Source organism: Vidua macroura, chromosome 5 (assembly GCF_024509145.1).
Source record: "Vidua macroura isolate BioBank_ID:100142 chromosome 5, ASM2450914v1, whole genome shotgun sequence".
NCBI lineage: Eukaryota > Metazoa > Chordata > Aves > Passeriformes > Viduidae > Vidua > Vidua macroura.
In genome coordinates this window covers 50,930,724-50,948,067 of record NC_071575.1, presented here as the reverse complement: position 1 = coordinate 50,948,067, position 17,344 = coordinate 50,930,724, and the positions used below count along the sequence as shown (strand labels likewise).

The 17,344-nt window shown below is 37.5% G+C and overlaps 2 protein-coding genes across 4 annotated transcripts in view; one reads left to right on the top strand and one right to left on the bottom strand.

Moving 5' to 3' along the window:
* Window positions 1-3,828, top strand: part of TSPAN12 (tetraspanin 12) — a 39,952-nt gene extending 36,124 nt beyond the window's left edge. For both annotated transcript variants that reach the window (XM_053978656.1, XM_053978655.1), the window contains exon 8: window positions 2,285-3,828. In XM_053978656.1, the coding sequence (XP_053834631.1) occupies window positions 2,285-2,590 (306 nt within the window). In that variant the 3' untranslated portion in view covers window positions 2,591-3,828. The remainder of the gene's footprint in view (window positions 1-2,284) is intronic.
* A 4,572-nt stretch (window positions 3,829-8,400) lies between these two features.
* Window positions 8,401-17,344, bottom strand: part of KCND2 (potassium voltage-gated channel subfamily D member 2) — a 264,895-nt gene continuing 255,951 nt past the window's right edge. For both annotated transcript variants that reach the window (XM_053978214.1, XM_053978213.1), the window contains 3 exons: window positions 16,621-16,716; window positions 13,370-13,617; window positions 8,401-11,574 (listed from right to left, as the gene is read on the bottom strand). In XM_053978214.1, coding sequence (XP_053834189.1) covers window positions 11,397-11,574; window positions 13,370-13,617; window positions 16,621-16,716 — 522 coding nt within the window. In that variant the 3' untranslated portion in view covers window positions 8,401-11,396. The remainder of the gene's footprint in view (window positions 11,575-13,369; window positions 13,618-16,620; window positions 16,717-17,344) is intronic.

The following is a 17,344-nucleotide window of genomic DNA, read 5'->3' as shown; positions in this document are numbered from 1 at the left end:
TAAACTTGCATGTTCAATATTTTTCTTTTGGTTTCTGGCATAATTTTGAGTATGCTCAAAATTAATTTAATTTTGTCTTAATTTTGGTTTGTTTTAATATTTAATTTTACAACTTGCTTTTATATGCTTTTGAAATTTGGATGTACAAAAGATTTGTTGAGTTTGCTGATGGCTTATCTTTTCTGCTCAGTGAAGTGCCTTATTTCAGTTCAGATTCTTATTCTATGATGAAGTAAATCAGTAATATATACTAAAGAAGAAATACATTATTTTTTCTATTTCAAGACTGAAAGTATAAAGCAAATGAATCAGGCCTTTAATCTGTAGCTTCGTAGGAATCTGAAGCTGATTCTCCAGAATGATTGCTGCAAAGTTTTATACTATATTTGATTTGTCAACAAGAACTCCCCATTTAGTGACAAGCTTTTGCTGAGGGAAGTGTATTTATGTACTGTTTAATTGCAGGCTGCCAACTATGAAAGTGTCACATAAGCAGAAATAAAATGCATGAGTGTGAAGTTAACAAGCTGTGTTTTCTCAGTTTTGAAACTGATTTTGAACATGTATTAGATCAGAGCTCTAAGAACATCACTGAATAGAGGAAAACGGGCTACCTAGATTGGGCGTAATTTGTCTCATTTATGTGTCTGTGTACTGCAGGAGATGTAGGCATTAATGTTATTGCTCTCTGTTAGTGGGTGTTTTCTCTAGGCAGCAAATGAACTAAGTTTGAATGTTGATGTGGTGGAACATTTTTAAATTGTGACCAGCATGCACCTTCATCTCTTTAAGTTAAAAGTATTAAAACGCAACGAGTTTTTCTGTAATTAACAACAAATTTGGGAAGTGGTGAAGTTGCAACTGTCTTCCAGTTGAAGAAAAGAAGATGCCAACATGACAGTTTTTGTCCCCCCCTCAAGTCCAATTACATTGCATTTGCTACAGTGTTGCTTTTTTTTTTCTTTTGAAATTCCAAAAAACACATACTTGCTCCTTTTTGTGTCTTTGCTGCTGTTTAGAAAATGAAACAGTGAAATGAGTAAAGACATCAAGATCCTGTAATTTATTCTGGTACAATTATCATAGAGAACATTAATTTTATTTAGATCCTAAATGAAAATCTGTTGACTACAGTGTAAATTCTGTGTGTGTGGCAAAAATTGGACCTTACATCAAATACTTTTAGGACTGTAGCATTTGAAATTGGCTTTGGGGAATTTAAGTGTGATTGAAAAGTGTTATTTATCATGTCCTGTCTTCAGATTGCATCACTTTGATTGATTGCTTTATTTTCTTAGAAAAGCTATAAGAAATATGAAGTGAGGATTTAAATGCAAAAAATAACATTCTCAAGACAGTGCCCATTTTAATGGATTCCTGATGTCTGTGTCTGGGACCAGTGCCCATCCAGTTTGTTACTCTGAATTTCCCCTTGATATGTATGTTGCTTTGATAATTGTGCTGTGAAACCCTGCAAAGCTTAGAATAGAAAATAAGCATCATGCAGAGTAGCAGAGGCCCCTCTCTTCTTGGTTTTATCATCTCTAAGACACACATCACCCTTACTGAGTGACGAGCGTTGTAACTTGTGCTTGCACTGCTAGCCAGTAGTTCCCAAAGCTACTGCCTCTTTGTGGATCCATGCAGCCTTACAAGGGCTTGGGAGCTTTTCTGAAGCCTTATGTAGTAGTTAGTTGGCTGTGTAAGCAAACTGTGGAGCCTACATTGAAGGTTTGGAAAGAGCTAAATTCCATTTCTATGAACATCAGCTTACAATGTTTTAACATAGTTTTCATGGGATGTTTTCTGATGAGGTTATACAGGTTGATAGATCTTTCCTACAATACAGTTCTAGCTTCAGAGTGTAGTATTATCTGTAGAAAAAGTCTAAAAAGTTTAAAATAATTGACAACTTTGAAGATCTTCAATTTAAGGAGAGAAACAAGACCATAAAAAGGACTTCAGTGGCTTTTTAAACCTTCACAAAATCAGTTTAATTTCTTTAACAATGAGTGAGAGTTGATAGGAATTCAGATCAACTTTGAGTGATTTCTGAATTGAAAAGTAGCACAGATATCTTTCAATATAGTCTCTGTGTATGAGAAAACTTAAAGTTGGCATTATGGAAGCAGCTAAAAAGTAGGCAAAATAATTTTCAAAGGATTGTTTGAAGTGAGAGATTCTTGTGAGCCAGAAAAGACAGCAGTGGGTAGGGATGAGCTAAGCCTTGGGAACTGCAACCCAAATATTACTGACTGTTATTTAATCTATTTTTGTTTCATAGGGATGCGGTAAAAAAATGTACACATTCTTAAGGGGGACGAAGCAGTTGCAAGTGCTGAGATTCCTAGGAATCTCTATTGGAGTAATGCAGATCCTGGCTATGATCCTCACTATTACCTTGCTGTGGGCTCTGTACTATGACAGAAGGGATCCCAGAGCAGATCAGATCATGGCACTGAAGACTGATACCTCGCAGGAGCTGTCATGTCATTCCGTGGAGCTACTGAAACCAAGCCTGACCAGGATCTTTGAACATACATCCATGGCAAACAGCTTTAATACACACTTTGAAATGGAAGAGCTGTAACTGATGCAATGAATTTGTGAAGTCACAGAGGATTTTTTGGATTGTTGTTACTTCTCTTCTGTTCCATCAAATACACCAGTTTTCTTATGTGTCAGAAACCAGCTAATGAATGGAAGTGAAGGAGACCAACAAAGAAAGATGAGCCTCTTCCCAACCTCTTAGCCATGTCCTCAGCTATGAAAAAGAGTTGATTTTGTGTGTTCGTTTTTAAAAGGCACTCATTCAATTGGGCACAGTAATACTCATTGTCACAAGTGTAAAACACTGACTCAGTCACAGATAGACTGAACCTGTAAGGAAGCATCAAGGGAAGGGAAGAGAAATACTCATCTTCTGAAGAAACAACTGTGCTTTCAGCAAAGAAAATGTGACTTCAGCTGAAATTGACTTTTAATAAGCCATTTGGAAAATGTCTTTATCAGGGATCTATGTATGTATAATTGTGTGTTTTCATGTGTGCATGGAAAGCAGAGCTACAATTCAAGTTAATACTTGGATTTAAAAATTTGCAAGATTTGTAAAAAGGGCGAGATTTTCTTTTTTCTAACAAACCTTTATCTTAGTTTTTGTTCTTAAAGATATTCTAAAACTTCTATTTTTATCTAACATAATGGTTTTTTTAGTTTAAAATATATTAAACAGGGATTGAAAACAAAACTATTGCTATGGACAATAGACTCTAGTTTTCTGGAGAATTCTTCTTTCAAACAGTTTATTCTGTGGACTGTTTCTCAGTAAAAAGGAAGAAAACTTTAAACATTCTTTCCAAAATGGGAATCAATATGGGAGTAGCACATTTTTATAGATAAATCTTTTCTCCTGTCCATGATTCCCCTGAAGCTAGAAACAAGACTGAAAGAAAAATGCTTACAGTTCTGGATGCTATTGCAATAATTGTAAAAGTACATGAGGAAAAATTTTACTTTGATGACTGCTTCATTAAGAGCTCTCTGGTGGCTTAAAATGCCAGCCAGAAACAGATTGAAATGTATTTATTGAGGTGGGGAAAGTGCATTTTACTGTATTTTTATGAACAATGTCTATGTCATAGGATTATTTTTACAATTGGCCACGGTCTTGAAATATATATTTGTTCCACTAAGTATAGTAGTTTGTGGCAAATGGGCTTTTTACATAATATTACATTTAAAAAAATCGTTCATTTGTTTTGGAATTTGTAAGAGAAAAAAGAAAGCAAGGTGTGATTTGGTAGACAATAAACTTACTTTTCTCTTAAATTCCATAATGGCTTTTTTATTTTTAGTCCTAGAGTGGGAATGCTTTGGATGGGCATTGGGAGGATCCTCCTGCTAGTGTGAGTTAATTTGACTTGTCTTTACCCATTTAACTTACTCTGTTGTGGAGAAACTACAGTGTTAGTGTAATTTTCTTTTTTTTTTTTTTTAATTGCTTCTGAGAAAACTTCTTAAGGGCTTGTAAAATTAAGCTCTTAGTTGTATAGGCTGTTTTCAGCAGTCTGCTTTGGGTATAATTGTTTCAAGAGTACTGTTGCAAGTAAGATTACCTTTCTGCTTTTGTACTTCTATAGATGCTAATACTTATTTTGAGAGGTAAAAAGAAGATAAAAGGAGAGACCATCCCAAAATTTTGCTTGGAGTGTCTTTGTCAGGAATACTTTCTTATGCTCTGCTTGGGAAGCCTTGGCCCGGTGTTGCTGCACAGATAGAGCTAAGTTCCAGCCCTCCCAGTGCTCAGCCTGGGTAGTGATACCTTAGCTAGGTGAGGTTCCTGCCAAGGAAGTTACAATGCTAAGGAGCAAGTGTCTGACAAAGTAGGAGTGCAGAGCAACTCCAGGCTTCACAGTGCTACTGAGACCAGTGGTGCTGCACAGTGCATTGAGTCATCATTTGCCCCTGTTTAAAAACCAAAAAAAAAAGTCCACACAAACCACAAATTATGTAATCTTGATTATGGATTATGTGTACACAGCTACATTTGGCAGTGAATTACTGCTGAATGTAGGGAATTTCACTTAAGTAATGTAAAAAAAGTAATGCAAAAATAAATATGAAATTCCCTTTTCCAGGAAACCTTAGTCCTTAAAGTTTTACCGCAGGAGTGTCTGTGATAAAACTTAGCTTAGGTCCTTTAACCTAAGCTAAAACTTAGCTAAGGTCCCTTAGCTGTGCTTCAAATATTCCTAGTCTTTCCATACAAGGATTGTTTAGACTATCATGGGGGATTGCCTATGTATCTCCTTGTATCCAGGTTAGAGCTCGTCGGCAAGCCAAGCGAGGGGGTAGTGTTGGGATTTAGAGATACTTAGAGCCCAGGTCATTTGGCTTTAAGCTGTCTGTGTGCTGAGGAAGCACTGCCTTCAGGTCTAGTCAGGTTTCTTTAGCAGCAGAGAGATTGCTTTGGGGAGGCCTGCTTTGACACAGAACCAACCTCCCAAAGCAGTGTTTATGGACCTCCACAACAATGAACATTTGCAGTCAGGAAAACCTCACTTGGGCTTGGCTACCCAAATCCTGAGCCTGTCTACATTCTGGGAAAGAACATTTTTATTTTGAGTATTTAACCACATTTGCAGAAATAGGTTTCATCTGTAAATTGGAGCACTTCAAGAATTTTTTTTGTTGACTGCTCAGGCTATGAGGTGCCTGTTTTTCTAGGGCTTCTTCAAAGAGTCTTAAAATTAATTGGGTAGGCTGCAGTGAGCCTGCTTTTTTCCTGTAGAGCTTTAGAATCTATGTAGGAGAGAGGCTGCTTGGCAAGACAGGAACATTTAGAGATACTTGAGGCAGTGAAAACTATTTAGTCTTATTTTCTTTTTTCCTCGTTTTTACAGGAGTACTTGGAGAAGGATGGTGTGATTTTTGTTCTCTGCAGCATGAAGTGCAATGAACTAAATATTTCTTGTTGCAGCAAACAACTACAGAGATGTTCCTTAACATTTTTCAGAGAGCACTCAAGGAGTGCAACTGTATCAGAAAAAGGGGTCACTTCCTGCCAGCATCAAGTTTTGTCTTCAGCCCAGTGACTGTACCAATTCCATGGGACTGTGCCTGTTGCTGTGGGGCTGAGAATGCTTTTAGGAGGCAAAAATCACTATTTCTGGTCCTTGGATAAGGTATTGATTCATCTGCCAACACTTGTATGACAAAATTTTTGGAAGGAAAAAGCTGTATTTTCTTCTTTATAGCTTTTCATTTTGTAAAAGCATATATGAGTATAAGGGACTATATAAAGAATGAATAGTAAAAAGAGAGGCTGTTGGTCACAGCAACTGTACAGTTAAGTGTGATGGAAGAAGGGATTTATAAATAGCTTTTATAGTTTCTATTGCAAAAGCATTGTATTTGGTCTCAGAGCATGGTGCTAATAATGCTAAGGTTGCAAACTCAATCCCCATATGGGCCATTCACTTAAGGGTTGGACTTGGTCCTTGTATGTTCCTTCCAGCTCAGAATATTCTGTGATTCTGTAAACTGTGCAGAAAAACACAGATTATTAAAGTCTTATGACATAGAAATACTAAAGGTTTACATGGCATGGTAGTGGGGAGACTATGGGGTGATTTCTGTAAGAAGCTGAGAAGCTTCCCCTGTGTCTGAAAGAGCCAGAGCCAACCAGCTCCAGCACGGACCCACTGCTAGCCAAGGCCAGGCCCTTCAGTGACAGGGGTAATACTCTGGGATAGCAATTTAAGAAGCAGAAAAAGTGGTTGCAGCAACAGCAAGTACAGCTGGAGAGAGGAGTGAGAGGAACTGCTCTGCAGACACCAAGGTCAGTGAAGAAGGAAGGGCGGGAGGTTCTCCAGGCATCAGAGCAGAGGAGGTTCCCCTGCAGCCTGTGGTGCAGCCCATGGAGCAACCGGCTGTGTCCCTGCGGCCCATGGAGGTCCATGGTGGAGCAGAGATCCACCTGCAGCCCGTGGGGGGTCCCACACCAGAGCAGAGCAGGTGGATGCCTGAAGGAAGTTGTGACTTTGTGCATAGCCCCCACTGGAGCAGGCTCCTGTGGAGAGAGGAGCCCACACTGGAGCAGGTCTGATGGCAGCTGTTTGTAACGCTGTGGGGGAGCCACACTGGAGCAGTTCATGAAGAACTGCAGTCGATGGGAAGGACTCTCCTTCGAGAAGTTTGTGAAGAACCATCTTGCATGGAAGGGACCCCATACTGGAGCAGGTAAAGAGTGTGAGGAGCCCTTCCTGGGAGGAGGAAGGAGCATCAGAAAACACATGATGAACTGACCACAGACTCCATTTCCTGTCTCCCTGCACCTCTGAGGAGGAGGAGGTAGGCTTCAGGAATAAAGTTGAGTTTGGAAAAAAGGGAAGGATGGGGGAAAGATGTTTTATTTTTTTTTTTTCCGCTATTTGGATTTGATTGGTAATAAATTGCACCAAGTGAAGTCTGTTTTTCCTATGACAGAAGTCAGTGAGTGATCTCTCCCTGCCTTTATCCCAACTCAAGATATATTGTTTTATTATATTTTCTCTTCCCTGCCCAGCTGAGAACGGAACTGATAGAGTGGCTTTGGCGGACATCTGGCATCCTGGCAGTGTTGTCAGCCCACCACAAACATTGCATTTAATTAATGCAAAATGCTATTGTTGAAGTGAGATTGTATCTAAAACTTTCCAACTTGTGTATGATTGACTACTTCCCGTTAAAAAAAAAAGTGATGTCCTAAACTTTTGAGAATTTTTATATATCCACTTCCTTTTTATTCAGCATTCCCCCACTTCAGTTGATCCTTGTGCATAGATACTGTAAAGTAGACCACTAGATGATCCAGGCATGTAAGAAACTAAGCTGCTGGGTAATTCCATATATTTCTGGACATTGCCAATCTATGTATAGTGTTCACTCCTGACATTCCTACTCTTTTAGCCACATATTTATATATCCCATCAGCTGATGGCTCCTCTAGAACAGGTGATGGTCCTAAAATATTCCCATAGTCAGTTGTAAAATAAAGCCCTGGTAGGCCTCAGGTGCAGCAAAGAGAGCTTATGACCTCCTAAGCATGCTCCCTGCCCAAAATTTAATGATCCTGTGGCTTCAGTAATTTGTCCTCCTCCAGATCAGCTTCCTCTCTGAAGGCCTCCTTCTCTCTGCAGCAGCTGAGGCTGCGTCGGGTTCTCTGCTGTGAAAGCCTTCTCTTGACAGTCAGTGTGCTTCCATCAAGAGTATATCCATGACTTCAAGCTGTAAAGTGTACATTTTCTGTTTGCCTTCTGTAGCTATTTTATGAGAGGACAATTGTTGTCAAAAATGCTCTGGGATGGTTCACAGTCAGGTGTTATCTGTTATCTTTCCCCACCACCCAGAGCAGTGAGCTCCTCGCAGAGGCAACCATCAGGTGTGCCAGTGTTGATCAGCATTGTCTGCACCTAGCTGCCCTTTATTAGTGATCCATGGTGTGTTGTTACCCACTCTTAAGCTACAAAGAGTTTGGTCTTTTTTGTGCACTAGTATTTTATCAAGGGAATTTGATACCAGGTATGAGAAGTTCAGCAGAACAGTTTGGTTTTTTGGATGTACATACAGGACATTTTTTAAAGTACAGATAAAGAGGTGGAGTTCATACTGCTGGAAATGCTCCAGTTTTCTCTGCTGATGCAGGCTGGAAAGGGAAAGGTGACAGCTGGTCCCTCAGGAGAAGGGCAACTCTGTAGTGGAGCTGTGGCATCCTGGTCTTGATGGCTCTAGTATGGTTTAGATAAACTCACATCTTGCCTGGAATTACTGTCTAGGACATTTGCTGATGTCAGATTAAGTGTTCCTTCCAAATTATTAGAGGGGAAGAAAGTTTCATTAATAAGTTATTGCAAAACCAAGTTGACCCATTCAAGCATGCAGATGTTTTATTTAAATATTCCTCAAATGTCTATTTATTCAGCATAACACGTGTATTATGCTGCCTTCTGAAATACGGTATATGACTGTCAAACAAAATTGTCAAAACAACAACCTTGGTTTCTTTGTATGATACACAGAAATAATTACATTTCATGTACAGTACAGATGCATTTTACACAGTCATCAACAGTCATTCACTACCGAAACAGCATTTAAATCACCTAAAACACCAAAAAAATGTGTATTTCCCAAATTCATGAATAAATTAATGGTTTTGCGCGTGACATATGGAAATAGGAGACAGGACTGGAATTCTGAAAAATCATACTAAATTATCTCTTAAGCTGCATTTTAAAAATGAAAATACAAGTTGCTTCAGGGGTATAACTGTTATGCAAGTATATTGCTGTAGTGCGTTCTTTCTAGAGCCTATGAACAGGAGAATAAAGAGCTTTTTTAAAAGACACATGACCTGATGGAGTCAGTAGGTTTCCTGGGTTGTGTGTAGTCTGTACCAAAGTAGGTTTAGTAACTGCCCCTTTGCATTATTTAACTGATACAAGAAGTTGTTGCAGTTTGCTGACATCAAGGCAGTTTTTATATCAATACATGTTTGGCAAAAGGTGGAGATCAGTATGAGTAACCATGCGTAGAAGTAGGATGCAAGTAAAAACTCTGATGTGTTCTGCCTCTCCTTTAAATCCATTAAAGTTTATGTAACCTACCAGCTTCAGCAGATCTGCTGCAGGGTGGAAGAGAGAGCAGTGCTGGGTAATGGATTTAGGCAGGGCTACTCAGAGGGAGTGCCCTTCCTCTGACTCAGAGCACAGCCCGTGCTTCTGCTCTCTGATGTTTGAAAGAAATGGAGAAGCTCAGTTTACAATGAGTAAATCCTTCTGATTTGAAAAATAAATTGGGAAGTTAATTGCAAATTAACCAAGATTGCATTAAGTTCAGAATAAGTAAATGATAAGATAAAAGAGTAATGAATGGCATTATCTACTCTTTTTACTTGCAGTTTAATTCTAGTATGTGATGCTGTATTTTGGTGTATATACTGTAGCATGATAGTCTATCATCTACTTTTCACTGTTGACAGGTAGAGAGAAAAACCAGTATTTTGTGTGCAAGAAAAAGTGTATCATCAGCAAGTTTCAGTTTTTAGTGGGTATTTTAATGTAAATTTTCAGGTCAGTAGAATGCTAGCAAATACTATCTGAAACATATGCTACTCAAACTATTAAATAACTGTGTTAATCATTTATTGTAATGGCATCTAATGCACTGAGCATTTTGATTTATATGCATATTTTATTTTGCAGACATGCAATTATTTCTGATCCAGTGTTTTTGATGTATATATGTATGTATTGATATGCACATATTCTGTGTATATTTGATGTATATGATGTATGGTATATCATGAATATAAGAAGCATTATGATACATCTAATGTACTGTCATGAAGAAAAATTACACTTTTTTATCGGAAAGGTTTCTGATAATATCAATGTCTTTTATAAATGAAGCTAAGAATCCTTAACTTGTAAAGCCTTCATATTAGCTTTTAGGCCTGCCCATGTAGGCAAATTCCAATTGAAATCAATTATATTTGTATAGCTTTGGGACTCAATCCATTATTCTATCATTGTTCTTAGGTAATTGAATATTTTTCACACAGTATAAACTCTCAAACAAGTTTTAAGATGCAAGTTTACAGATAATTACAAAAATAATTTAGCTATCATTTTTACTGAATGTCAGTGTCTTCCACTGTTGCTAATACTCTGGATGCTGCAGAATGTAAGAAAGGAACATTTGGAGACAAGTGTTAGCTGATCCCCAAAACACATTTGTGGTAATTTTAATTCAAATAGGATTGCTCCTGTAGCAGTTAACTGTGACAAGAAGTTTGTTCTGAAAATCAGAAGTAGACAAGTTGTCTATGGAAGAATGGACTGTTGATTCATCAGTGTCCTTGAAATCCCAAATGATATAGTTATGTTGGAGTGGGCAATGAAGTGTCAGAGACATAGAGAACAGTGAACAAAAGGAGCAATGACTGAATAGCAATTTGTGGTGCACAATTTGGCTGTAAGATTATTTAAATGTTTGCCATTAGAAATTTAAAGTGTAGATGAAGTTGTGTAAAATACCTTAAAAAAACCTGATTCCTGATACAACAGGTGTACAATGACTTATTGCAGTTGTAACAGTACCTAGGAAGCAAGATAAAACAATAGTAAATATTGAACTAACTGAACACCTTTAGTTCACTAATGAGTGTTTGAGTAAGAAATACTGCATTTTTCAAAGGGAAGTTATTTGTACAACTACCATGGAACATTAACAATCAGCTTGTTGTAAGTGCACGGAAATGCCCCTTTCTACAGTATTATTTTATCATGCCTAATCTGAAAAACAACAAAAGTAAACTCAGATCACAGCTTCAAATAATTTCAGCATGCATTATGGTTGTAGTTCTTTCAGTCAGTACAAACATGTTTCATATGAGCATTTTTTTCGTTCATTTTTGACAGTTCTTCAACAAGTTTGTGGTTTATTAACGGGAAAAAAAAAAAACATGTTATCAAAATGTTTCTTGTTGTTTTGCATTCAGCAGGAACATAGGTTTCTATTTTTTCATTTGTTTTTTTTTTTCTAAAAAGAGCTTTCATGATAAGAAGAAGCATCAATGGGGACATTTCATTGTGCTCATATAGTAAGTCAGGATGGTCACAGAAGATTCCACCGCACATCAGTTCAGACGGGGTAAGAAACTCCTTTTGGTTCACACCCTATGACACCAAAACCCACAAAGTTTGTTTCTCCTGAACCTCTTGCTCTGCGGCCACTGGCACACTCGTCAAGGGGCGATGTGTTTGTCAGCTCTCTCATTCCTCATGACTCATTTTTCACTGCTCGAGCTCAGCTTGCAAGTGGTCTTTATGCTAATTTATAAATAATTCCTTGTTTTATAATGCAGATACTCTGACAATGTTTCCTCCCGAATACTCGGGAGAGTCTGGCCTATCATCTCCTTCAGGTGTGGTGACTGGAGGTGTTGGGATGCTGATTATTGCTGTAGTGACGTAAGGCTGCTCACAGTTTAGTTTAACGCACTCTTCCACTTTGGCATTTAAACTGGAACGGCTGGAGGAAGAAACAAAAATCCATGAAGAATGAAAGTCCACGTTACCACAAACCTCTCGAGCCTGATTCCATTCTCTCAGCCAGCCATCTCCATTCTGCCCCACTGGAGAGCTCTAAGTACAGAGCAGCACCACCCCACTGCCCTGTACCCCAGCAGCAGGTGGTCCATGGCTATGCTCATGTCTATGGCTATGCTATGTCCATGTCCCTTTCTCCCTTCCTTCCTCCCCCCATTTCAGCACTTCTCAGCCAATCACCTGTGTTTCTGAACAGGGGAAGCGTTGCAAAGCTAGCATAGCCAAGTTGCTTATTATGAGGAGAGTGGAAACTAGGGGCCAGTCCAAGTCTCCTGCATATTCCTCAATACGATGCTTATTTAAAAACATTTGTATATTAGGAATAGTTTCTTCACTGAAATGGCTGTTAGACATTGGAACAGGCTGCCAAGGGAAGTGGTTTAATCACTACCCTTGGAAATGATCGAAAGGAATGTAGATGTGGCTCTTGGAAATGTCATTTAGTGGTGAACATGGTGGTGCCAGGTTAATAATTGGCTTCAATGATCCTGGAGGTCTTTTCCAGCCCTAGTAGTTCTGTGATTCTGTGCATATTCTGTTTACTCAATAGTAAGGCACTCTATTATATGCACTAATTAAGTGTATCTGTGTTAATATGTTCATGGAGTTACTGCAGTACCTCCCCATAGTAAAAGACTTGAAAAACTCGGACTATTTCAAGGTGAAACCAGCATTTTGTGCTTGTGTTTCTGTTTTCTAGCACAAAGCTGGTGCTTTTTGTTTTTATATACATGGTGTCTGGGAGTGTGATGCAGGCAAGTCCTCTAGCAGAAAAAGAATGGATCCAGGCAGAGTATTTCCTGAAAAACTAAGATAGATTTGAGCTTTGTGCTGGCCAGGAGGTTTCATTGCATAGTAGCTGAAAAACTTCAGTAGTTTCAAAAGTTCCAAGCTGCTGGATTGTTCATGGAAGTGAAATCTAAATGTAGTAACTATACAAAGGAAGCTACTCAAAATGTAGCTTAACAAGACAATCTCTATAGCAACTTGTACTGAAAATACTTCTCTATTAAAGGGTGGCATGTGTGAGATCAATAGAAAACACTTCTGCGTCTCCTGAGACCTTTGATGTGTTTTCAGAGGTGATATTTGGATATATGTGAAAGCCGAATACTTTACTTTTGAGAGTACAGGGGCATTCAGTGAATTATGGACTCTTAAACTGAACTTTCCTCACTTTTGTAATAACTCCTCAAACTAGGAAATAGATCTTTCTTATCCATTCCATTTTTTTTTTATTTAGAAGAGTCTTCCTTATGACTATTACACTTAGGACTCTGGGAATCAGTTTTATTTCTCTGCTCTGCAGAAATGCAAGGAAATCTCATTTCATACACCTCTGAACCAAGAAGGGACAGACAGAGCACTTGCTCATCTTGTATATCTGAATTGGACATTTTTCTATGTGAAACTTTTCTTCTTATGCACTTGTCCATTAATATTTGGTGCTCTCTTTTACTTGGGGTTCCTGGATGCTGTTTGTGAGGAGGGCCTGAGAGGGCAGAAATGGATAAAGAGAGAGACTATTCTATTATTTTGGATTAAACTTGAAGCAAAGGAAGCACAGAATATTTCATTACCAGTACCCATTTTTAGATGAGTATTGGACTCTCACCTTTATCCTCACCGCCTGCCTACGCAGGCCACAACACCTTTGCATCTGTTCCCTAACAAGGCCAGGGGCCTCAGCTCTCGGTGTGCTGATGCACATGAAGTACCTGTTGGACAGAGGCGTCCTCTCCACACATCTGATCTGGATGGTGCTGAGCTCCTGCACACTGCCGGGGCGGCTGCCGCTGATGGTGGTGTTTGGGATGCGGTACGTCTTTTTGTGTCTTCGTGAGCAGCAGGTGCTGGTCACGCCTTGCTGAGACGAAAGAGAGGGGCTGTGGCTCGGGGGTCTATTCACTGTAGAAACCTCCATACAGCTCTCTTCGTAGACTTGCTCATCCACAAACTCGTGGTTCTAGCCCAGAGGAATCCAACAAAGGGACAAAGCACACACAGAAAGATAATTGAAGTGAACATATTAATCATGATTGTTTAACGGCTTAAATTGACACAACTGAATAAACTGGGAAGGTTAGCTTATACTTGATTATAGTGTTTAGCCCATATTAGTCTGGGCTGAATACCAATACAAATGTAAACACAGGAACAAAATTAACGAGAAAATGTTAATCCAAATTATTTTGCAAAATAGTATGTGGTTGTAATGTAGTTTGCATTATAAATATCTATACAATCTTTGAAGTGCCAGAAAACAGAGGATTATGTTTATGAATAAAATGCAAGTGGTGCTTATGTAAACACTCTAAATGTCAGTTGAAAATAAATAAGATTTATTATATTGAACAATAATATAATAAAATTCATAAATATTTCCAGATAAGTTTATAAGACTTCCTTTTGAATTACATGTAGGAAAACAGGATCTGAAACATCATTATGCATCTATCTAAAAGAAAAATATTTAAACAAATAGAAATTTTGGTTAGAGGAGATGAGATAGTTATTTAAAAGCATCCAAAAAGTTCCTAATTACTGTAGATGGATGTATCAAAAGCAGTTTAGAGGACTGAGCATTTTAGTCAAATGAAGTCCTCTTTATTCATCCAGTCTCCACTTAATCCCAGCAAAGACAGTAGTTTTATAGGGTGGTCACAAAGATGAATCCAAATTCACTCAAATAACCAGTTTACATTAATTCACCAAGTGATTAGGGAGTATTTCACACCCAGCCACAATTCCCACATCTTCTGTGTGTGCAAAAGAGTGTGAAATAGTGGTGTTGCTTATGGTGGCAAGGGAGGGGAGGATATGCAGGGGAGCGAGAGAAGTTTTTATACTTACTTAAAACTAAGCAGAGATTGAAATATATTTGCATGCATTTTGAAAAAGCCTCCTTTTTCAAGAAAACTCCTTCAATTTCCTGCTGGAGTTAGTCTGTGTATCCTGACAATGTTTCAGCGGAGTTGTTTAAGGAGCATTTTCTGGATTGTTTTACTCTCAGAATCACATCAATTTTGTCACCTTGTTGCATTTTTGTGTATTAGAATGAGGTAAATTACTTTTCCCCTAAAAACTTTTGCTCTAATTGGAAGGGTGCTGATGTTTTTCAGAATAGCCATATGGGGCCAATATAAAATATGTGAACAAAGTAAAGAGAGTAACAACTCTGGCCAAGTGTTTGCGACAAATGGAAATACTTTTACAGGCATAACATTTTTATTTCCATTTTTTCTTTTCTTCTTCACTCAGACATAAGTTTGTGTGAATTAAGAGGTGTTGAAGAATGTAAATTTCAAATGACAAGGAAAAAAGAACTTGCTTGACAAATGACTTTTGTAAGGCATATATCAGTCACAATCAAGATTTTGAACATGATCATGCAGTAGGCATAAAATTCAGAGAGAAAAATAACCTAATTGCTCTTGTGAGATTATATTTAGGGGCTTGCAGCATGTTTGCCAAGAACTCTGTTATTTGTCTGATTAAAAGTAATTTTATGCTTCCTAAAACTTTTATGGAGCAATGATTAAAGAGTTTTATTGACTGAACTTTTAATACAGAGTGGAAACATTTTGAGGCACAAGTTAATTGATTTAATTATACTTATTAATTAACTGTTCTTAAATTAGCTAAAAGTAATTTGTAAAATACATTTTTTTGTGCAATTAGTTTCATTATTAATGTAATCTTCACAGAATTCCATAACATTGTCTACTCTGCATTTAAGAGGGTGGGTGAGATCTTATCCTATTGACTTTTCAGTGACAGAAAAGAGAAAATATGTCTTTACTCAGTATCATGATGGTTATACCACAAAGGATGGTGAGAATCTTAAGAGGACACACCGCCCTTCCTGTTCTACAATGAACCAGAAACTTGCCAGATTCCAAATGCTGAGGGCCCAAAATGTCAAGTTCCCACTAAAATTTTAGGAATGAATGCATCATCTCCAGAATACAGATTGGAACTGCTGCATATATTTTTGTGTTAATATATCATAGGAACTCAGGGCCAGTAGCAGGACCCAACAGAAGGAAAAAAGAATGTAGATTCAAGAAACAAGATAATACATGCTTTATAAAGAAAAAATCTATAGTATTATACTTGCTTTTTAAAGAATTTTTTTTTTAATAAAAAGTTTTACAGACTACTCCATTATGATTAGAGGAAAGGTGAAACTTTGGGAGGTGAATTCAGCTCCTACCAAATGAATAGAAATTTTTTCCCTGATTTCTATAACAGTTTGACAAGACCTGTGGTTATTACCCAGATTTTTAAATATATTTGCAATATTCTACTGTGGAAAAATTTTAATGGCAAATTGCTATTATCAGGTTCGAGTACAAAATGTCTCAAAAATGTTTCAAAAGGACCCGGCAAGAATCATAGCAAAAGAAACCACAGAATGCTCTGAATAAGAAGTAAGATGTTCTATCCTACAGCACATTTTATAAAATTAATATTTCTAAAGTAAGAATGGAAGAGATATAGGCACAGCAAGCATAGGGGTGATGTATTGCTAATTGACGTAACAACTGGGCCCTTTTAAATTCAAAGACATGCTGTCAAAAGGAGAACATTAAATTCCACCATATTTCAGGTTTTTATGAAAAATCGTTAAATTTATCAAAATTTAGCAATGTTTGTTGTGGGAAAAATTTTAAGTCTTTGTTGCTTGTTTCTTTGGGGGGGTGTTTGGTTTTATTGGATTTTTGGGGGGGGGGGTTTGAGAAAAAGCAGAAGGACTTTCACAATGATCTCCATCAAATATAGCAAAGTTATATCTCTCTGTTATTTATATGCATTGGGTATAAAGCCTTAAAATAAGATAAAATGGCTTTTTTTTCCAAGCTAACTGCTTTAATATAAAGGCTCATTAATTAGAAGAAAGAACTGAAAACATTCAAAACTGGGCTGGTGTTGCAATTCTCAGGAAAACACAGTTCTCTTTTCTTACCGTAGTTTTTTCGAGGCAGTGAAGCAGGTGGTGGTGCTGTGTTTCAAAGGAAGAGCCAGATTTGCCAACAAAGGCCTGTTCTTCTTCATTGGAGGACTGTTGATACATAAAACTCTGTATTATTCTCAGTTTTGAACAAGAGGGTTCTTATCCAAATATTTGATCAGAACTAATCTGGATTGTACATGGTAGCATAACTACAATGCTTTATCTACAAAGTATACCAGAAATTATTTTGCACCTTAATTTGCTTTTGCTTTTTTTTTTTTAAATCAGACTATTTTCTTTCCTTTCTTTGCACCTCCTTTTAAATGTTTTCTTCTTAGATCTTTTATGTATGGATAAAATAGTACCATTTACAAATGCAATCAACACATAAGCTTTGACTGTCGGATCAGCACATGTTTAAAATGTTTATCAATTTAAGTTACAGTATTTATCAATTAAGTTACAGTATATTTGTTCTTCCTGAGAATGTGCCTCATTTGAAGAAAATGAAAAATAGCTGTCCTCCCAGGATCATGTCATAGCAATAAAGAATTTGTAGTATTGCTGCTTACACAAAAATTCATGTCAGTGATCCCAATCTACTGGGTTTAGAAAGCGTATAGCAAATGTTACTGACATAGAATGAAGAATTAAGTAGAAAGCATCCACTGTTTATTAATTGCTTTCATAATTATTCATTAGAAAGCAAAAATCTAAATAGGGGAGGAAGTGGGAT